At 37.0% G+C, this 23,321-nt stretch overlaps 4 protein-coding genes across 5 annotated transcripts in view; 3 read left to right on the top strand and 1 right to left on the bottom strand.

The window, feature by feature from the left end:
* Positions 1-2,472, bottom strand: part of LOC105450768 (membrane metallo-endopeptidase-like 1) — a 30,204-nt gene extending 27,732 nt beyond the window's left edge. For both annotated transcript variants that reach the window (XM_011690769.1, XM_011690768.1), the window contains exon 1: positions 2,261-2,472. In XM_011690769.1, coding sequence (XP_011689071.1) covers positions 2,261-2,400 — 140 coding nt within the window. In that variant the 5' untranslated portion in view covers positions 2,401-2,472. The remainder of the gene's footprint in view (positions 1-2,260) is intronic.
* A 1,822-nt stretch (positions 2,473-4,294) lies between these two features.
* Positions 4,295-6,794, top strand: LOC105450770 (transcriptional adapter 2-alpha). The gene is made up of 3 exons (XM_011690771.1): positions 4,295-4,622; positions 5,031-6,431; positions 6,704-6,794. Exons 1-2 carry the CDS (start codon positions 4,559-4,561, stop codon positions 6,407-6,409), a joined length of 1,443 nt encoding a protein of 480 aa, XP_011689073.1. The 5' UTR covers positions 4,295-4,558; the 3' UTR covers positions 6,410-6,431; positions 6,704-6,794.
* On the top strand, positions 6,745-7,198 carry LOC105450892 (DNA-directed RNA polymerase II subunit RPB4). The gene is made up of 2 exons (XM_011690997.1): positions 6,745-6,884; positions 7,024-7,198. Exons 1-2 carry the CDS (start codon positions 6,745-6,747, stop codon positions 7,196-7,198), a joined length of 315 nt encoding a protein of 104 aa, XP_011689299.1.
* A 4,039-nt stretch (positions 7,199-11,237) lies between these two features.
* LOC105450771 overlaps positions 11,238-23,321 on the top strand; it is a 122,471-nt gene continuing 110,387 nt past the window's right edge. The window contains exon 1 of the mRNA XM_011690772.1: positions 11,238-12,772. The gene's annotated coding sequence lies outside the window, so the exon portion shown is untranslated. The remainder of the gene's footprint in view (positions 12,773-23,321) is intronic.

The following is a 23,321-nucleotide window of genomic DNA, read 5'->3' on the forward strand; positions in this document are numbered from 1 at the left end:
CCAGTGCATGGATATTATGCACCCTGCACGTGCGCATATTTGATGAATGTTTAAAAATTTTTTAGTGTTTATAATGAAAGAATTATTCCAAGTTTACTTTCGATTTTTTTTTTAAATTATTCTCTCTTGCTCTTCTCAATTATTAATACGAGAAACACACACACACACACACACACACACACACACACACACAGTTTGCATAATTGCATGTTTCCAGATTAAAATATAAAATATCAATAAATTTTGAATTAACGGTAGAGTGTCAAAAGATAAACGCAATTCTAATCAGCGATAGCAGCTTCGGCTATAAATTACTTGCATGATGAAGTCTTTCTGCACCGACCGACCGACCGACCGACCGACCGACCGACCGACCGACGCTAGTACGTGCACCGTTATGTGAAATCGCTCGCGGCAATGTTAATGAGATAAATTGTAGTCGTAACCGAACCGTAAAAGGTTGAATAACTCTATTGAAAGAGCGAGAGAGATGCCATTTCTTTATGTTCGAGCGGAACGAGACGAAACACGCGTGGTGGGATCCTTCAAACTCCGTATTAGTCGGGCCAATTGGATTCTTTTACGAAATCTCTAGGCTCCAGACGTCACGTTGTGACTGATTTTAGGATGCGTTTGACAGTTTACAATCGATAATACAACTAACGTTGCGTTGTAGCAGTTGCGTATTTTACGGAGTCATATAAGTTTAAAGGTCCACCCTTGACAATAAGTATCTATTAGCTGATCCGGTATGATTAATTCTGACGCTTCGACGAAATAGTAAAACGTCACGGGTGATTAATTACGTAGATATAATTCTATTAAAATAACTCAGTTATCTGCACCTTAATTTACTGCAGTTATTAATAAATCGAGATCTCGGGATCCGGTTAATGAGAGTCGTTGATGTTTTCAAAAAGCTTTTCAGCTATTTATCTTATCTAGAACGGTTTGTTATTACTGATATAACCGAAAGGGGGATTCGAGAGATACATATAATGTAAAAAAGTATGAGTTTCTAAAAAGTATGTGCATCAATTTATTCTGTATGTTTGACGTATTTTTTTTCCGTATGGCGTATTACCTTTCAATTGTACCACTAAGAATAGACCACCCTGCATAATCGAGTCAAATTGAATAATTAATATCGACATTCGAAAACAAGACTTTGTTAAAATTGCGTTGAAATTTTTTTCCTCGTCGATGAAACAGCGCGCCGGCTATACGTTTATGGATGTAATTTGCGATGACGTAACATTAATTATTCGCCGACGCTTTAAGTATCAATCATGTAAGATGTAAATTTTACCAACACCTTTCATAAAACACGTTTTATAAAGCACACAGATGCGTACTTACTAAACATAATGGAGAATAATAGCCTTAATTTGCATTTATTCCTTACGTCGATTCTCTAGAAATTTAACAGAGAATATCGAGACGTTTCTTATAAAGTTAATTATAGTTTGAAAGATGATTTATTATCAATCGATAATATATTACCGCGAAAACTGCTTTCTTGTCATCAATCCTCTAATGGCTTGCGTTTTTCTGCGTAAATCGAATTGTCAACATGTTGTATCTGAGTCTCGTTGCGCGATAACTTTGAGGCAACCGCGTGTATGCACATAACAAATTATACCGCCACATCGAATAAGACAGTTATATTGTATTTTATAATACTTTAAATTTTTTAACCTTTCGTCGTCGCACAAAATATTTGACTTATTATAAAATAAACGTAAGCCGAAAATTTTATTAATTGCATTTCAAAGTAATTTCAATGAATTCTATTATATCGCACATTATATTTGACATTTATTTGAAGAATAAATTTCACTTCATTATAAAAGAAAATAATGTATAATTAATTTATTATTATTACTTCTTGAAAAAATTTTACATTCCGAGAAGAATTAAATTACATATAATTTTGATAAATCAAGAAAATAATATAAAATTATCGCAAAAATGCAACGTTTAATTCACTTTTCTTAATTATTTGTAATTTTCCGTTAAAGCAAATTAAAAGGAAATACATATAAATATAGTTTATTATTACCTAAATATTTAAAAAATGGATCTCGTTTCACACTTTTTTATTTTTTATCTGATAAATATACAAATATTATATGTATATTGCGACCAATAAAGGGTTAATGATTGTTTCTAAAAAAAAAAATTTCCCGAACTTTGCTAAATAATTTTCCAGCAGTATTCTCTTAAAGCTTAATTTTTTATGAGCCAAATGATATCTTACCCTTTAACGGTGGTTACTCCGTAAACAGTATCGAAGATACGTATCGAGTTGACATCTTCGTCCTTCCTGTCTATCAACTCCCGGAAATGTATCGTCCTCGTATTCGAGAAGTCCGGCTCCATGTCGTGCGTTATCTCCATTTTTAAGCAGACCGCGTATCCCGTCGAAAACACGGAAATCGACTTCTCGCGCGCAACACTCCCGTCGACACTTCCCGCAACCGCGACCGAGCGACGAGCTTTTCGCGTATTAATGCACGCTCGCGCGAGAGAACTAACACAAAACAAACTTCCCTCGTGTATAGCTCGAGTTTCTATTGTCTCCAGGATACGCGTCGCGTGAAGGATATATGGCGCGGTTCGAGAGATACATTCGTATCGTAGGGCGCATGTGAGGCATATAGAAAGCAAAAGATAAACAGTATTCCCCACGTTTTAACGTATAGGATATCCCGGACGAAAATTGCTGCGTTGCAGGAGCGATACAATTAATTTCTTTTGTAAACTCCGTAAAAAATTAATCTAGATTCAGTTTCTCAATTGTATAATCAATTTTCGCACGCTTTCAAAAAGAGTGAATTATTATTGTACTCAGTTGAATAATATTGCAAAAAGATATTTCATCTTTCACGAAGTCGCAAGATTAATCGCCGTTCTTATTATTTGCGAGACACATCTGCAGCATAGAAAGTGCAGCCACTTAGCGTGTTTAAAACATGTTTTATCCTCTACTTTCACAAAACGTCAGCTAATATATGTGTGTATTGTTACGTATACTCGCGAAGTACTTGAATCGAATATCTTGCTGCAGCGAAAGGGTTTAAGGGAATGTAACAAATAAAAATAAAATTTTATATAACAGACATTAATTGAAATATTCGAACATCTGTACAAAGTGTTATAATTTTCTAATTAAAAATCCATCTCGCTATTCGTGCCGAGTATCACGCAAAAATTATTTAAAAACAACAAGTATTTTACGCAAATATCCGCAACAAGTACAAAATTTATACACCGCCAGTTAAGAATTTTCCTACATCATAAAGTTTCACTTTTGATAATGAGTCATATAGAGAAAACATGATAATAATGTAGGAATTTTCATTCATTCATAATGGATGAAATAATTATTTGTTCGTTCGTGCGTATTATTTATTCGTTCGACGATAATATTATAAGCAATTAAACTCGTTCGCGATTTTTATTATAATTTCCTTCTCACCTTTTTCGCGACGATGTCGGTTTAGTAATACTTTTATACTTTTTTCAAACGTATCATACTTGTGTTTAAGGGAAAGTTAGAAATTATCGTCGCGATATACATAATAACATGCATCCTGATAATGATTTCTCCTCGCTGACAACCGTGTGCAAACGTTCATTCTTTCATGGTCTCACGTTCGCTGTTTCTCATTGAAAGGTGACAAATGTGCATACTAATGATTTCAACGCGGATTCTCTCGATTAGGTATTCCGATGTTATCGCTCTACGTTTGACCTTAATTATCCCGCATTTTCAAGCGACGCCTGGTTTATTGTTCAGGACGCACCTTGTACTCGTATACAATGCCGACGTATTTTACATGTTACAGAGTTATTAGGATAAATAATGCTGTTTAAATAATTATAAAATAATAGACCTGCTCAATTTCTGGTGTCGTTCGTTTTATCATTCTGTCGACAGAATGATAAAACGATATAAGCAATTCGAATGCATGTCGGTGTCATTCTGTGACAATATATAATTAATCAAATTTTGCATCATGCTGCTAACTGTATTGCAAATATTTAGCTTATTGAAAAATTACGCGAATGTTCTTGCAAATTTCATTTTTTAATAAAATTTTGTCTCTCTAAGTTCGTGTTGCAATGCACGATTTAAAAAATAACGAAGCAATAAATATATACAAAAAAACAAATTTAATAAATTACACGCGCGGAATTTTTTTCATTTAAATCTAAAGATATAAAGAAATTGGAATATGAGAAAAATTAACATATATATTTTCTCTCAACAAAAGATATGAAAATAATAAAAGTCTTCTATACCGGCTGGTTTAAAATTTTCTACATACGTTCGTTACTTTGTCACCTGATCGCGCCACTAAGCACTCCTGCTGCTCCGCGTAGTGTGTGATTCAGTGTCACGTGACTACGCACGTCGGGCATGCGTGGTTGGAGGAGTTGGACTTGGAGCCCTTGGAGGACAGACCGAACGAAGCATGATTGTGTTGAACGCACCATAGCGTCTTTTTTATCGGTGGTAAATACGGGACATATTTAGTAAGAATTAGTCAACATGGCTAACCCTAACCTTACGGATATGACAGAGGAGGATGCGGCGGATCTGCAATTTCCGAAAGGTACACTTATTTTCCAACTGTTACTCATGAATTAGCAGGAACATTGTACCTAACCTCACTTTTGTGATACTTGTTGACAACGTGAGAATAGAAGTAAGTTGCTTCGAAATTGCACGAGCTCTGGGTTACGGTCTTGTAAAAAAAAAGGAAATCTAATCAACTGTCTTACATTTTAACTCTGCTGATATTTATCTATTAAAAAGAGAAATGGAGCAAATGCAAATGCAACTTGCTGCTGTATAATAGTAGTGTTACTATTAACACATTGTTAAATCTTAACTCTTGCTGTGAAGCTTAAATATACGCAGTTTCATGCAATTCCGCAGAATATATTTGTATTAACGTTATTTCAAAATGCCTGCACATCCGAGCGGTATCAAGGCTAAGGTAACGATTTTCCTCTTTCAGACTGTTTATTGAGTCCGACAGATAAATCTGAGCATGACGTAGACCTCGAGGTGTCAGTCTTGAAGGACAAAATTCTTGCCTCAGATCCGATGTGCCGCGTGTGCAGGTCTATCCTCGCGGAACCCTATATCCGTTGCGCCATATGCACCGACGTCGAGATATGTCCACCTTGCTTTGCCAAGGGCTGCGAGATCGACGAGCACAAGAACGATCACGACTACGTGATTATAAAGAACGAATTCCCTCTGATGGACGGCAGCGGTTGGACTGCTAAGCACGAGCTCGAGTTGCTGGATGTCCTGCAGCAATGCGGCTTCGGAAATTGGGTAGACGTGAGGCGTAGGATGCACGGAAAGTCTGCCGAAGAGTGCAAGACGCATTATTTGCAGCACTACATAGACAATCAGACGCTGCCCGGTCTGCCGAAGATCAAGGAGAGTAGAGCCAGCTTATTCGGTTGCGAACCGATACCTTACACATACAAGTTGCAAGACCTGGAGGAACCGCCCAGATTCGCCACGAACACGGTAAACGGCAGATTATTGTCAGGTTATAACGCGGCTAGGTCCGATTTTGAGGTCAATTTCGATAATCACGCGGAGTCACTGATATCCGATCTCGAATTCGACGAGTTTCAACCGGGCGACGATGAGCACGAGTTAGGGCAGGCTCTGCAAGCGGCAATAGTGCAGGCGTACAACAACAGATTGAAGGAGCGCGCGAGAAGACACAGAATTATACGCAAGCACGGACTAATCGCATTTCGCAAAGTCATATCGTCGATACAGAGATACGAGAATACGATAACGCGACCGCTCGCTGAGAGACTGCTGATATTCATGCAGCTTGTGAATGGGATGGAATTTGACCTCCTCATGGAAGGTATCCACCGCGTCGGCGAGCTGAGGAACCGTATCAACAGGTTACTGGAATTCAGGCGAAATGGGCTCAAGCACTTCTACAGCGTACCCATGTTCCAAAAGCTAAGTAACCTGAGGCAGGAGAACGAGCGGGAAAAAAAGCAGTATCTGAACAATCCGGAATACAGCTGGAGAAATGTTTTGCCCGACACCGTTGCTAGTAGCTGTAACAGTCCGATTCTCGGAGGCACGCAACGTAAAACCGCGCCCCCTCTCGCCATAAAGGGTTTACTGGGATACGAGAAACTCAACGCCGACGAGAAAGAGCTTTGCTCCGTTGTGAGAATCGTGCCCGCCAATTATTTAGATTTTAAGCAACTCTTAATAACGGAAAGCAAAAAGAATGGTTATCTTAGATTAGCCCAGGCTCGTATCCTCCTAAAAATTGATGTGAACAAAACACGAAAGATATATGATTTCTTGGTGGAAAAGGGATACATAAATAAGCCACCTCAATGACTATTTGAATGTAATCGACACGGTGCGTAAATATGACGCGCGAGTAGGGAACATTGTGTGATAATATGAATTAAGATATATTAATTAAAATTCTGCATTTCTTAAAAAAAATTATTATATAAATAATAATTAATAATTATGTAATTATAATTTATTGACATCTTTTTAATAAGTAAAGTTTATTAACATTTAGAGAAATTTGTGAACTAAATTGCAAAAGAGACCTCTTTCCTACTATTTCGATTAAGATTTCCGTTATTATTTAAATAACGAAGGTAACAAATTCCTTCGCAGAATTTGAAAATGCAGAGACATTGTTGATCTCGGAAGTCTATATGCTTCTTGAGCACAGAAAAGCTCAAAACGAATCAGCGGAAGAGGAACAAGAATTTTCCGAAGTTTTCATGAAGAGCTTAACGTATACCAACCGATTCGGAAAATTGAAAAATAAAGAGACAATAGCAGCCGTTAGAAGGTAGATTATTTTACTTATTACAGATAAATCATTTTTAAATAGAGTATTATGTAAAATGTAATATGTTATAACGTCACGAAATATATGTGTATATAAATTAAATAGGATGCGAAATGTAATATTTTTTATGTTGTTACAGTTTGTTGATGCAAAAGAAGCTACACAAATTTGAAATTGCCTCGCTAGCCAACCTGTGTCCCGAAACTCCAGAAGAAGCAAAAGCTCTCATTCCAAGTCTCGAAGGACGTCTCGAAGATGAAGAACTCAGAACGATATTGGATGACATACAGACAAAAAGATCATTGCAGTATTAAAATAAATTTTATATATTCTACTTTCACTTTCCTCTTTACATTTCTTCCAAAAATATATAAATACGAATATCTCTAATGGAGATAATCCTAATGGAGTTAAAATATCATTTCAATATGGACTTTGCTCCAATGGAAATACATTGTATTGATTTATTCATATATTGCTGTAGGCGCTGACGCAAGATTTCATTAATTATTATTTTAGCGTGTTCTACCATTATTCATTATAATAATTAAATTCTACCCCATTAAAATACTGCGGTATCTAATTATTACGATTATTAATTAAGCTGTATTTGTCGATTCATAATTAATTTGAAAGAAGGTAGTATTTTTTATAAATTAATAAAATTTAAAAAGATTTGTCATATTATAAGTCATATATATGGCATTACAACTTGCATTAATCCTGATACAAAGTTATCATCTCTTAGAAATCTGCTTATACTAACATATTCAAATTTGCGAAAAAAAATTCTGTTAATAATCGACAGAATGAATTGAACCACATATAATATTGAGAAAAAATATAATTACTTTAACGCAAAGTTATGTAGAATTGCTAGAAACTTGCTCGCAATTAGAGAACTCGTGTTCAGTTACCCAATTCCGGCAATTTACGATAGGACGAGACAAACTCGCGAAAGAAGACGGTACTAATCGCGCCGACGACAACCATGTATTACGAACGAGCTAATTATGGTTGGCTTGACGTGAGATAGTGAGGCTCTCATTATCATCCCGTAGGATTCTTGGGTAAACCGGCAGCAAGGTAAAACTTGACTCGGCTTGCTGCTCTCTTTAGCAAAGTCGAGCTCGCGATAAGGATCGATGATGTCGTTCTACCCATCATTTACCGAGAATCGTAATAGCTAGTCTTCGCTGTGCTTTTTGCATTCGAACACGTTAGTCTTCTTGTTCATCTTTCTCGTTGGTTTTATTTCCCCCTGACTTTTCACGGAAAAATATTCCCATGCTCGCACGACATATTTAGGAGGACTTAATTTTATTACGAAATATATGAATTTTTTTTTTTTAGTTTCGGTTTGAAAATATCGAAGACAATAAAGAGATCTGCGTCATCGACTTCATTCTTTTTCTTGTTACGTCAGCATGCGCCATCTCTTTGATATTTAAATCTCACTCGATAAAGGAGTTGCAATCAACATATGAACTTTGTTCCATACCTGTTTTTTACTCATTATATTTAAAACAAATTAATCGAAGATAAAAGCACCGAGGTATTCAATGATGGAAATTAAAATGTCACAATAAATGTAATATCTCTGATAAAGTTCCCGATTTAAGAAAAAAAATTGATTCTAAACTAGATCGAGTAATTTAAATTAATTATTAATTTTCATCTTATTCTAAACTATTTTGCACTCCGTCAAATGCAAATGAGAAATGGAAAGACACAACAATAAAATAATATGATTAGTGCTATCTCATTTTATAGTTCGTAGCTTTTAACAAATGATTTTTTTTATTAAGGCGAATCGTTCGTTCTCGTTTACGTGCAAATTTTTCAGTCAAATAAAAGTGCATTAGATAATCTCGTGAAAAGTGCTTACATACCGGCACATAATGACTCTCGCATTAGTGGCGAGAAAAGCGGCGCCGTCGTTGGCGACACATAGTAATCGGTAACAGCACCGCTCCCACGAAGAAGCCTCTTAAAATAATTACGACAATTCTTAATCGTCTGTAAACTCGGGGAAAATGTCGCTCGTTTTACCGCGGCGAATTGCGCGCCACTAGTAATCGATAGCGGAATCGAAACGATCGGAGAAACGCCATCAAAACGACGGGCCGGATGGATGAATCAATCGAATTGAAATAGCGTCACGTTCGCATTTATGACGAGCATTATATATAGGGAAATAAGAAATTTATACACACTATAATATAAATAAGGGGATAACGCAAGGGGATTTTAACGACTTGGCAGTTTTTCGTATAGAGAAGATATATTTTGGCCTCATTCTTCTCTCGCAATAACTGTATAATTTTCTACAATCTTAAGTATGGAATCATAATGGAAAAAGAAATCGTCTTGTACTTCATAATCTGCCATAATGTTAATATTTAACTTATGTAAAATTGGGACTTTAATTAAGCTCTTAAATTTTACGTTCGAATCGATATCCTTTTGTTTTCGCAGTTTGAATTAAGATGTAAATTAGACATAGTCTAGAAACGCTTGCAAAGTATCGTAATTTAATAGTTGGACGCTGCTGGAAGACTCGTTATCACGTTTATTTTTTTCCTAATATGACCGTTATTTTCTTGAAATTACGTAATAAATACAAGTTACAGGACGAACATGTTCTAGAGATTGGAATAGAGCTTCTGGAACGTGCAACAAGTCTATATTTCGCGCGGTGAAGTCTGGTGGCCAATCGATGGAATCAATTTGCATAATGTATACACGCGAACGCGTATGCTCGACAATGCCTCGATGTTGCGAAGTTGCCTTTAGGTATATAGTGTTAAGGGAATATATCATTGACGCTCGCTAACGTCATTAAAATCGTGCTGTGGAGACGTAAGAAAATTACAAGGATAAAAAATTTGACTGTATTTTAAATATATGCAAGATACACGCGGCTAGCACACTATATCGACTGTGTGATGACCAGAGATTATCTCTTGAATAATAAAATTATAAATTCATATATTTAAATTATAAAATCTTGAGGAAAATCTCATGTTTAATATTAAATTAATTTAGAATGAGGAATCAATACCATTCCGGAATAAGATCTCAAAATCGTGTTATATGCCGAAGTGATTTACGATTCTCTGTATTTGTAAAACAATTCAGTGTTTCAAACTTTAACGAGTCCACGCTCTAAGCGAGTTTACACAGTTTCTCCAAGTACTGAACGATTGTCAAACTAATGATGCTGCAGGACACGGTTCTGTTGTTTTAATGTACTTTCAAATGAGGTGGAAACTGATTTAAACTGTCGCGCTTTACGTCCGGTAACGACGATTAATAATGCACGGTTAATGTATCACGTATATCCGACTTGTGTAACGATATAACGTGTGTAATGATGTATATTGTTACAATGATTTATTGTATTTCATATAAATATTTTTTTACTGCAGTTACGTGCTCTGATTTTTCAAAAAAATAAACGAGAATTAATTCCATATAAATTATACATTATTTGAAAGAGGATGTAGCTAACATAAACGAATTCAAAACGGTTAAAAAAAAAACATTTAAATCTTACACAATTTCGAAGTACATGAAAATATCAAATTTTTTGATTAATTGACATAAGTTTATTACTATAAAATAATTACGAATTATTATAAATAGTCTTTGGATCGTGTAACAAATCTTATCCTCGTGTAAGACTCCGGGAAAATTAATTTCTTAAGTATATTGATAGAGTTTTTATTAATCATATATAATAGTATGTATTTACTAATTAAACACATGCATTAAATTCTAGAATGCGTAAAAAGGGCAATTTCTTAAATCTCTTAAAATTATTAATTAAACTTGAAAATAACTTTGCTTTCAAAATCAAAGAAAAACATACGAATAGCAATATAATTGCTTATCTATAAAAAAAAATTCAATATTATATGTGTGAATTATAATATATTACATATTTTATAATCTACAAAGATTATTATATAATGTATAAAACATGATCTATAAAGATTACATATTTGTAGATTATGTATATAATTTACACATGTATAAATTACCGTTGTTCAAATACGAACTCTCCCTGAATGCATGTTAAAGAGCGTAGCGTGATGTCTTGGCAGTCAGCGTGGCAAATCGGAGCGAGCGAGGGCCGAAAAAGAGCGTGGTATGTCGACCCGCACGATGCACGGCCAGCGATCGAGTGACAGCGCGGACCACGTCGGCCGGGCGACGCGTCGCGCGCGTCGTTTTGGCCGCGCCGGCCGCGGTCGTCTGCGCGGCCGAAGGTCGTCGAGGACAGCCGAAGGCGGCCGAGCGCGGAGCTCCAGTATAGCGGAGCGCTCTGGCCGAAACGTATTCAGTATATGTTAAGCAGGCGCGCGCGATACGAGTTGTCACGTTTATTTTCCGCGAGCGCGCCGCCATCGCGCATCGTCGCCGCCGCCGCGCCGCTTTGCCGAGAGACGACACCGATCGACACACGTTTTTTTTCTGTCTCTCTCTTTCTCTCTCTCTCTCTCTCTCTCTCTCTCTTTCTCTCTTCCTCAACGATACAATCTGCAAACGGTGCCGCGTCGCGCATCACTTTCGCGCGTGTCCGGGCATACGGGGAAAATTTGAAAAACCAAGTGTGCGCGCACCGGACAAGCGGAAAAGCTCCTCTCTCCATCTTCCTCTCTTCTTCGCTGATCTCCGTGACTCGCAGTTTTTAAAAGCCGCGCGTGTTCGAAAGCCGCCGTGGGGAAAAATGTCGCGACGAAAGTGAGAAGACTCCGGTGCAAACCGCGTACTCTCGGCGATCTCCACCACCGATCTCTCGCGCTTCCTCCGCTCGTCCTTTCCTCCGTCTTTCCTCCTGTATTATTTATCGTTTCCTCTCTCTCTCTCTCGACTTCTATCCCGTTTTCTCCCTCGCTCTCCACTCGTACCTCCTTTCGTACTTCTTCTCCCTCTCCCCGTTTCTTTCGCTCGCTCTCCCTGTATCTCTTTTTCGCTCCGGCGTCGTCTCGTGGGGTCAGTGTCTGCTCGATCGGATCCTGAGCAGGAACATACCGGCGGACGAGAAGGAAGAAGAGGAGGAGGAGGAGGAGGAGGAGGACGATCTCTTTCCCTCGGCGCGACTCTCCCTGCAGAAACTGCAACCTCTGCGACGCGCGCTCGCGCTCGCGCACCACGTCCTTCAAGGATCATTTTCGGAGCGCTCCGTTTTTCGCGCCACTACACGACCGCGGGAGCGGACCGCGCGGCAGCAGAAATGTGACGATGTGATCTCGACGTCGAGACGGTAACGCATCGCCGCGGGGACATCGTCGCGGGATTGACACCGGGAGCGGATCGATATTATATTGCGTCCGATATCGGACGCGCGACTCTTCTCGCAGGAAACTCTCTCTCTCGCTCGCTCCTTATCACGTCGCTCCTCGCGTAGTATCACTTGCTTTTTTCCTTGCCCATTCCCGTCTCCGCTCGTCTCCTCTTTCTCCGCTATCATTCCCCGTCTCCGTTCTCCTCTCGCGTGCCCCTGGCACACGCGCTTTTTCCATTCTCCTACTACTTGGTCCGCCTCTTCCTCTCTCGCATTTCGCGGCCGCCGCTCGTCGCTCTCGCTCGCTCGCTCGCGCCGCGTATTTTCTCGCGAGCAAATGCGAGAAAAAGGAGAATCGGTGGGCGATTGATACCGCCGTCGCGCGCGCGCGCGCGCGCGACAGAGAGAGAGAGGGAGGGAGAGAGAGAGACACATCATCTCGGAGGGAACGAGATCGAGGACTAGCCGCGAGTTTGTGTTTTTGTTTATCACGGACCGACTGCACCGGTATAACTACACACGCTGGTGCACGAGAGGAAGTTGCAAGTGGACGCCCATCGGAAGGACGATTCGTCGCTGGAGGCGTTCGAGGAAGGTAAATGGCTCGATTTACTCTCCGTATCGTATGCATAAAGGGCGCGTTTACGCGCTGAGACTGAAAGCGAAATTTCGTAAATAAAACGCAGTACTAGCAGTTTGAATCTTATCGATTAGAGAAATTAGGATCATGATTCGCGATTCGAAGGAAGGGGAGGAAATTTTATTAAATACGGAAAAGACTGACAAGTAGATGAAAATGTTGAAAATTTGAAAATGCCACGTGGCAAACGTACAATTTGTTTTTTTTTTCAATAATTATATTAACAAAACACTTAGAATTGGATAAGTATCGGACGAAATGTATCGGCGAAAATGCATATTCAAAGCCGACGAACGGTGGCTCTGAATATGTATTTGTATATAAGCATATATAAAATGTATTCCGGTACACTTGCAAATACATGCGCGAAAATGTTATTATACATTTCACCTAACACCGTCGGGGGGAGGGGGGGGGAGGGTGAGTTGATTCATTGTGGCGATCAGTATTGTCGACTTGAACACACAACATTGTCGCGTACGTTTGTCACGCAAATGTTCAGAGCGCAGAATGACTTCGCTACCATTGTATCATTCGGTATACATAACGTCTCCTATACTGACTGAGCTGCATTTCGTATACTCGTTCACTTCAGCAACAGGCGAGCTCTTTTTTTTTCTTCGTCTGCCGTACGTTTCCTGTTACATTAATTTCAGGAAATAATGTGGCATTACTATGCCTGACTACACGGAGAGAATTTCCTTTTAAAATTTATCCAGAAAATCATGTGTTGATCGTGGGACAAAACGGTATTTCGGAAAATTCTATGTGATTTTCTCTGTTTTTTTTTTCACTGTGCACTACAGTAAATTTGTTGTAGTACATATTAAAGAAAAAATACTATATTGTCCTATGATTAACATAATTTTCAGGGTAAATTTTAAAATAAAATTCTCGTCGTGTACGTTCTACCGTCGAAAAAAATCAGTCTTTTAGAAGAAACTTAATATTATCCAAATTTAATTAAATTCAATTTTAATTTCAATCCACGAGCATATTATTTACCGTATGTGCAATCTGTGCGTTGTTGCGTTGCGAACCCGGTTCTTTTCGTATAAATATTAACAAGGTATTACCTATATATCTGCAATTCTAAGAACACAAAACACACTGGCATTTGATTTCTTTTTACATTGAGATCGTCCGTTCCTTCGCTCGTACAAGGTGAACATGCGATCAAAGAAGCGCATGCTTCTTGTATAATGATACTTAGCAGATAGCGCGCGCGGTCATTTCTTTATAGTGGGTGAATTTAAATATATTGCGAATGAATTTAATTACGCGGGAACGTTAGATAGAATTTATCGCTGGCGTTTTGCCGAAGCTGGCGTTTCCGCGAAACGGTTGACTCGCTTTGTGAAATGAACATGCATAGTGAATGGAGGCGCGCATTAGCAAGCGAGCAAAATGAACACGGGGCATGCAGTGCATCGTGTATTGCAAAGCATTATATCCATTGATAGATAAATAACCATGAGATTCCAAATCCACATATCGCAAATATTTCTATGCATAAAACGTTGTTTGAATATCTCTCTTTGTTTACACTTTTTCTTATATTTAATTGTTGTTGTAAAAATATTTTCAATGGATCTCTTTAAAAGAGTGATCTTAGATTAAGTGTATATATTCTTAGAGTAAGAATAAATCTTTTTAAAAGAGTAAGTTACACGTGTTTATTTAGTGAGATTTTATAAACTTTTCCATTGTAGTGTAATTAAAACTCGAATTATTTCTCGTGAAATTAAATTTATGAAGTAAATTTCAAGTTGTTATGCAATCTAAAATTTCTATTTGAGTAAAAATTGAAATTTTAAGTTCATCGCTAAATAAATTTCCGTTCCTTATTTACGTTCTTGAGACGTCATTTGACGGCTTCTCGATTTTCACTTAAATATAATGTCATAATTAAACTGCTGATTGAGCTTTTTATGGAACGAATTTAAAATTTGAAAAGAGAATATACCATGGTCGATTTTGATCTTGTGGAATGTTCCATGTAGTGAATAATCGTTACTCAACAGTGGACTTGATGTAATAACGTGGCATATTATAAATTAGATGTTATAATGCAAATTGCAGCAGAAGGTTTTCCATGAATGAATGCACGCGTAACGCACATTGAACTTTAATTTACTTCCGAGAGGGGTGCATTATGGCGATTGCAATTAATGAGTATGTATAGGTCCTCATAATATTTTCCCTGCATAGGTATCGTCCACTATTTATTTATTGACTTTTGTTATCATAAAACTTGGCAATGGATCCTTATAATATAATATACTACCGAAAGAATTCCCCTCTCTCTCTTTTTCTCTCTCTCTCGCCGTTTTTTATTTCAAAATTATTCAGCCATATATATTGTATCAATTTAATTCCTAACGATTATTATATTGCTTTTATACTAATTGTTTTCGACGAGCATGTGCGATTTGTTAAAAAAAAGTTCCTCAACTCTTTTCCTTTTACTTCATAGAAAATATATGACATTTAAAAATTTTTCAAAATTATTTTGTACATATTTCGTTGCAAGTCTGAAGCGTCAATTTCATCAGTTTCGGATAGAAAGCCACAGTTTGCTCGTTTCCGTGAGTCACTTGATTCTTCGGGCTTTCACTTTTTATCACGAAAAAACAAACGAGAGAAGATGGGCATTATCTTGCCGCTCGCAAGCCCGCGACTTGTTCTCATAAGAATGAAAAACAGTATTAAAGCTTGTTCTTCATTTATTGAGAAAAAACGTGTCACCGAACATTTTACTTATATTTTTCTCTGCTATTTTTTTTACTGTGTTGCTAGAATCTTAGATTTCTCGAAAGAAAAACAAGTCCTTCTTTTCGCGACAATATTCGCGACGAGCAATTTCTCGTGTAATGAGTCACGGCGGAAAATGATTTCCCACTTTCACGCTTGCGTCTGAATATGAGTGATGAAAATTGGATTATAAATGTTTTCGTTATGAATATTAAAGTTGGGTGGAATCACTTTTTAATATTTAATGTCAACTCGATGCTTGATTTTCGTCGCATTATAAATCAGCTGCATTTTGTTATAAATTAGGACGAAGGTTTCAATCAGTTTTACATGTAATGTTACTATTACTATAATTTATACTATTATTATATCATTATAATTGTTCTACTATTGTATTTTACTAATTCTCTTATACTACATTAAGGTTTTAACTACATTAAGGAGAAATTACGTAAACGTTTCATATGTACTATGTATGCTAATTCGAAACATTTGTGTTTCATAAATTTAACTGCTCTATTAGAAAGTATAATTAATCTCTTGTCAAACTAGTTGTTATATGCCCTATTTATTTTCTGCTAACAGTTTTTTTGTACGAACAGTTTTTTTATCGATCAACGAAATTTTTAGTCATCTATTTTACATTGCAGCTTAGACACGGGTCAAACAAATCAAACATTCATATCCCCTAACATGGCGTGAAAAGATTGTTTGTTTGCTGCAGTCCTGTTGGGAATCCGTAACGAAAATGCATTTCTCTCGAGGGAGCGAAAAGAGTTATACATCTTATCTGTCGCGCGTTGTGTCTAGCATGTATTCAAAAAACGATGTGCTGCTCTATCCTCCTTAATAATTAACTTCGGAAATGTAACTATATTTTAATAGAATTATTTATAACATGAGATGAGAATATTAAGAAGACTCTCTTTTATTTTTCTTTTTTAGGGAAGAATTATCTAATATTATAATTAACTCGCGCAAGATGTTTCTTCTCATAATAGTCGAGAGTGAAAAGTAAATTCAAAAACTGTTACAGACAGAACATTAAATTTCATTTAAAATTCACAAAGTCCAGTATATTATCTCTTTTAATTAACAAATTAAGGATCGAATAAAAATTACGCGAATACAATCTTAATGATTATTATTAATTATTATTTAATAATGATTAATTATTACTCAATAATATTTTATTGTTTTATTATCGAAATTGAATACGTGAATATTGTGGATGAGATTATTACCAAACTGTAGACAGAGATAAGCTATGAGCTCACTAGATTTTCCCCCGTGGGACTTAGCACGTATTGCTTCAATCTCTTCAATTATTCACGATACGGGATTCATAACGGCGGATGTGTAAAGTATCTAGATACAATACATTTAGTATACCCATAGAGAGCTATACTGTTTTGTACATTAAACTATTGATTCATTTTAATATATAAAATCAGAGTATTCAACTAATGTTGAATCTCCACATAAGTGCACATGAATAAAAAAAAAAAATTAATAAGATGTGTAATGAATATTTTGGTCAGCAGTCTGCTTCTTAATTTGAAAGAAATAATCCAAGTAATTTCCACACGAATATTTTGTAGAATCACTCGAAACTATCAGGATCTCGTTAGATTCGATTCTGCAATCTAATATTGTGAATTATCACTAGGAATTGTTATATAGCTTTCGATTGTTGCGAAATTATGGTATTAATTTTCAACGGTCTATATACCTCTCGTGCCGATTTATCACTAGCTTCGCGCCAAGCGCGTAGCGTCTTCATCAGTAAAACAAGCCGTCGCGACTGGCGTGTTAGCGAGACGAAAGCCGCATTAGTCGGTCGCATCTGTCAATAATTATTATCACGGGTGCGCAGTGCGTGCCGCGTTTCGCAGACGGCCGCTGCATGCACGTTATCTGAGAAAACACGAGGCGAGCGATATCAACGACCCGTAGATACGACTCGATGGCGAGAGAGACAGAAGGGTATGAGAGAGTTGTCGAGAGAAAGGGAAACAGAGAAAGGGAGAAAGAGAGAGAGAGAGATTTCTCTCTGAGAGACGTCAGAGAGGAAGATCGGAGAGAGAGGAGAGTTTCGCGAGACGATACGAAACGGTTTTCGGGAACTTACTTGGTTGTGATAGCCGTGACGTGCGTTTCATTCGCGGACAATAGTAATCAATGTCATGATAATTTATCGTAAAAGAGCAGTAAGTCATTGTCGAGCTATCAGAACGTACAGCAGTCTTCGTGAGGTAATTTTAGATAAACTAACAATCCGGTGAAAAAGAAATAGGTATTAGAGATACTTGTTTTCTATCCGATAATAATATTTAATATTATTTTCGGATTATGTACGGTCGGCGAATTCGTAAATTGAGCTTTGGGTTGAGAGCAAAAACGTGGGTAATAAAATCTTACTTTTTTAGCTAGTTGCAATTGAACTTTCGTTCGGAAAACTTCAGTCTTTGCGAACGATCGCATTACCTTTCCGAAGAGTTACAACGAGCTCTAAATTGATCCTGTCGATAAGAGAAAGAGGCTGCAGTCACGCGAGCCAGCGCTTATTCGGAATATCTTCTCGATTGGTTCGATATATTTTAACAATGACGACTCTTCTGTTTAACTTTCACTTGAATCGCTTTGCATTTTGCCATTTCGAAGGCGCTGATAGCACATCGTTGATTCCGTACAATGACGCTTATTATTCTAATGAGAATAATAGAGTGTATATATAACATCAGAGCAGTTCATCTCTTTACGAATTATATGATTGATATTGGTTTTGTGGGAATAATGTGTTTAACAATAGAAAATACAAAGCGGCTAATATTGCCCTAACGCTATAATTACATAGATACTTTATGTAATTCTTAGATATGCGGACATTTTATTTTGTCACATAAAATGTTTCCAGTCCAGCGTAATTTATAAGTAAGTATTCGTGTATCTTTGCAGATCTACAGATTATAGTTATTTGCGGATGTAGCGGAATGTGACTCGGCAAGTATATAAATTCGTCGCAAATTCCGAATTGAGTTGCAAGATAACGATAGCTTCTTAGTGCTTTTACTCGTAGTTCATCTCGTAATTTTCGTTAATTCCGACAACTTGGCGCTGATTCGTATAAGCGACAATTGCGATAACGGTAATAAACGTATTTGCATACGTAGCCTTGACGGAAGACGCGTCTTCTTTGCGGCTATAGACATTAGTGACTCTCGTTTACCGAAGCGATCATTAAACATTTCATCGTCTGCGTGCGCGTATTTGCATAAACACCAATTATGTAATTAATACCAATAATGGTAAAGACGCGTAATGAATATACATGAAACGGATGTACAATTCGTATGATAGCTGATAGTGACGCGATAAGATCTTGAACTTTGCGCTTCTCGAATCAGGACCAGAATTTCAAACTGGATTTCTGTCTCCAATTCTGTCTCCACTTTTCCTGTTGATTTCCCGTTAAGTATTCGTCGATGAATAAAAAAAAGATGATATTTTAATAATTTATGAGGATCAATCTATACCTCATCGATCTTTATAAATCAAGAAGAATGAATTTCTCTACTGTTACAAAATTATAGTTTTTATTAGCGCTATAAAAGAGACTACAAAAAATGAAATTGATCAGTACAATTAATTGATAGTCGTAAATTTCAATGTGCATCGATGATGCGATTGTTAGTTATTATAAGTATAATCATAATTAATCGTCAAGTAATTTTTAAAAACAATTTTTTAATTATTTCAATGTAACAATTAATTTTGTTGAATAAAAATCGCAATATCATACTTTTAATATTTAATTTTAGTAAAGTCATATGTTAACTTATATGCGACATTAAATCCTAAAAAGAAAACAAAACACATCATAAAAAATAAAGAAAAATATTGTATAATAAGATAGTAAGAGAAGAACATATAATAAAAGAAAGAATACAACTTTCTACTCATTACGTTAAATATTAAACAATTTAGAGAAGACCTAATTATTATGATCTATTTTTCCCACAACATTGTGCAATTTATCTTAATGGTAAAATGTGTTTATTAATGATTTGTGCGAATAAATCTGAATAATAAGTTAACAATTTATTTATGTAATGTATGCATACGGTTACGTTTATATAAATTATTAATTTGTCGCGATAGAGTAAATTGAGTAAAAATTCTATTTTTAATATCATGAAAATCATGATATAAAATAATATATAAATATATATGTAGGTATATATAAAAAATATATAATTTAAAAAAAATATATTTTATATATTTTATATATATATAGAAAATATATACATACATATAAAATATTAGTATGGGATTCAATTTATAAACGTATTCGTGAATTATTGAGCGGAAAAGAAGAAAATTATCGATGATTTGCCATGGCAATGATTTGTTGGCACTGTCAATAACAGTTTGTCTTCGAATTTCGATTCATTAATGTGTATTACGATATTCCCAATGACCTAGTCATGCTTCGATATCAGCATGTGATATTGAAGCATGTCCAAATTTATTAAATTCACTCCGAACGTAGAACACCTATATAGTGTTTCTGTTTCTGTTCTATTTTGGGTAGATTGGCTCTCGAGATTTCTTCTGGAGATTTTTTCTGAGTAAATCTGAGCTCGAGAGGTTCCTGCTGAGGTTTGTTCTTGGAGCATCCAAACTTGGGAGTTTTGTAACAAATTGTTTACAATTTCCGAGACCTCTTCATCCTCTTCAGAAGAGATTTCTCTGGAGATTTGATTGCTTGTTTCCATGACTTTTTTCCCATATGATTTGAACTCTATTCGTAAATGAAACAACTATTAAATGAAGCAGTCGTATATGTAGTCTGAAATTGAATAACTTGAAATTCTTTGCTTGGCAATATGAATGTAAATGTTCATTTTTATCACTTTTTCACATCCGTGCAATACCTGTCCTGAGACAATGCTGAAAATAATTTTTTATTTATAACATTATATAGTATAGTACATAGTACAATATAACTTAGGAATAAGATTCAGTTTTAGATTTTATTTGTAGCTGAGTTGAAAATTTAAACTGTGATTTATTACTTTCACGAAATTATATTCCGGAACATTGTATATGTTGATTGCAAAAATTTTAAAATGTTTCATAGATTGTGTGAAACCGTCTTTCTTTTCTGCTCCGACGAATATGGTAAGCCCGGGTTAATCGATGTCGTCAACGACCATTAGTCGCGAGTCCGCGACACAAAGCGATCTGGCCGGATTCCAGGAGCGTTTCTGGCGGAGGCGCCGGTTTTATTGTCTCCCGATGGCTTTGCCCACGCTTGATTCACACGCGGCGCTTAATCGACGTGCCTTGGCCGCCGCTGCGCTCGCTGTTTGCAATCACATTCGGCAATGGATGTCTGTGATTTTTTTTCAGATTCTTTTTTATCTCATTCTTCTTCCTTTTTATCTCGCGCTTTCTTATAGAAGAAGAACAAGCGAATAAAAATGATTTAATCCCTTTCACGTTAATCATCTCGGCAGTGTTTCGATCTTTCTATCGCTTTGAACGAGACATCAATTTGATGCACATGTAAGGTATATATGAGGCTTAGACTCTACGTTTCTTGCTCTGATGTGGTAATCGTGATGCAGGATGGAGCAACAAAATATCGACTGTCTTTCGGCGATCTCTAGTTATACACGCGATGTTAAGCAGATCTGCACCCTTCGTTTAGATAAACGCGAACACGGCGTCGATAATTTCTATCCCGGAGCGGCGGCCAATTACGAATTATGCACGCGTGCGAAACTATCGCGGAAGCCCGGCTATCGAAGTCCGGTTAGATCGAGCGCGAAAGAAGGGCCGGAGGGATTCTAGATCCTGGTAACTGGCAGGTATACGCGGGAACGAAAATTGACGTCGTTTAAAGATATAACGCAAACGCGCGAGCTCGCCACTATTATCGAATGAGCCTTCGGTCATTGCATGCGACCGGCGGTGCGACCACAAAATGGACGCGCGGAGCTTTTACGCATTTTCGTGCTTTTAAGTGCGCGATTTTTGCAGCTCGTCAGCCTTCGTGTAATCGTTGCCGCGAGGTTGGTCGGGTTTACGATAAATATTATGTCGCGCACGCCTCGAGTCGCGTGCACATTTTTGTTCATCGGCGTATTTCGCTGCAGTTAATGAAATACATGAGTATAATATGCAATTCTAGGAATTTGAGAATTAATTCTAGTTCATAGAGAGTTTAGTGAGGTATTATTAAATGTGCGTCACACACCCGTGATGATTTTATTTCTATATAATACAATTGTTTGTAATTTGTTTGAAACTATATATTGCTTAAAATTAAAGTTACAAAAATTTTGTAAAATTCTCGACCGAAAGATCAGCGGTGTAATTACACAAATATATAAATTTTGTCGCAGTAATATTTGAATAATATTTCAGTGACGAGATATTAATTATTTTAAAGATGGACCAGATGATATGCAAACCGGAGTAATTATATTTTAATCGAACATCGCATTTTATTCTCGAAGCAAAAAACAAAGAGATAAATTTTATCTGTCTTGCAAGAAAAAGAAAACCAAAATCGTTCGTGCTAATGGTATCGATCATGCGAAGGTCTCTTTAGGATCAAGCTATTTTTCTTCATGTCGACCGACGGAATAATTCCACCAACTATTTGCTATTTCCCATCGTGAATGCACTAACTCGCCCGGGTCGGACTGTGTTGCACGCGATATCATCGGTCACTCTGTATAACACGCGAGTGAAAAGCACACGGTGAACACCGATCGAGAGCCGAACGAGAGTCGGGGTCTCTCTCGTAACCGACCACGGTGCTCCGCAAACGGGCACCCACGCCCACGCGACATACGTGGGGCACGTGTGCGTGCCCCTACGTCGCATTTATACCCCATCCTTATCGGCTACGGCGAGGTATTTAAGGAACTTGTTAAATGCGGTTCCGAAAAAAAAAAACGTCGCTCGCCCGACGCCGTCTGGCCGAGAACGTCTTTGACTACTGCGATCTTTCGATACATATTTTGGACACGCGAGACGGAAAACGAGCTCAACACAGAAATGATGCTCATTAACATACGATTCGTTAACGTTACGTTAACACGTTGATAAAATAAGCGAAATAAATTTTAGCTAATTTAAGTATATGTGAAATGTAAATTTTTTCAGCTCTCTTTTAAACGTCTTGCATCTGATTTACGCGGGCTTGCTAATTTTTTTGACGGATAATATAACAAGTGATAAGTGGTGATAATTTAATAATAATAACCTCAAAATTGATTAATAAAGATTCCTTCAGTAATATTCCTCTGTTTTTTGTCACCAGAACGTAGATCGCATTTGGAAAGTCCAATTACTCAATATGGGAGATAAAAGAGATTATTGTTTAATCATTAAAGCCCGGGGGGAAACGTGTCTCATAAAAATCTGATACTAAATCAATCGTCTGACAAAGTGATGTCATGTAAAGCAAAAGATTCACCCATTTACTTGGAAAATATACAATTATTTTGCAAAAGAAAATTGTGCAGGCACTGGCACTTCAATTTTGATTAATGAACACACGTTGTCATGAATTTCCATCAAGTCTTCTTCGAAAGGCGCGTAAACCCGCTTCTTGCGCCGATCTCCATTATGAGCGTTATCGTGTGCTGCGCGTCTCATGAATTTTAATCAGTGTTATATCTGAAAAGCGCGTTTCGATGGACTCTCGCCTTGCTTCGCTTCATCTACGAGC

The sequence above is a fragment of the Wasmannia auropunctata genome, unplaced genomic scaffold (assembly GCF_000956235.1).
Source record: "Wasmannia auropunctata unplaced genomic scaffold, wasmannia.A_1.0 LD336055.1, whole genome shotgun sequence".
In the NCBI taxonomy this organism is placed as follows: Eukaryota; Metazoa; Arthropoda; class Insecta; order Hymenoptera; family Formicidae; genus Wasmannia; species Wasmannia auropunctata.

Coding starts and splice junctions, on each gene's coding strand:
- LOC105450770 (XM_011690771.1), top strand. CDS start 4,559: ATGGCTAACCCTAACCTTACGGATATGACAGAGGAGGATGCGGCGGAT. Junction 4,623..5,030: donor GGATCTGCAATTTCCGAAAG/GTACACTTATTT, acceptor TTCCTCTTTCAG/ACTGTTTATTGAGTCCGACA.
- LOC105450892 (XM_011690997.1), top strand. CDS start 6,745: ATGCTTCTTGAGCACAGAAAAGCTCAAAACGAATCAGCGGAAGAGGAA. Junction 6,885..7,023: donor ACAATAGCAGCCGTTAGAAG/GTAGATTATTTT, acceptor ATGTTGTTACAG/TTTGTTGATGCAAAAGAAGC.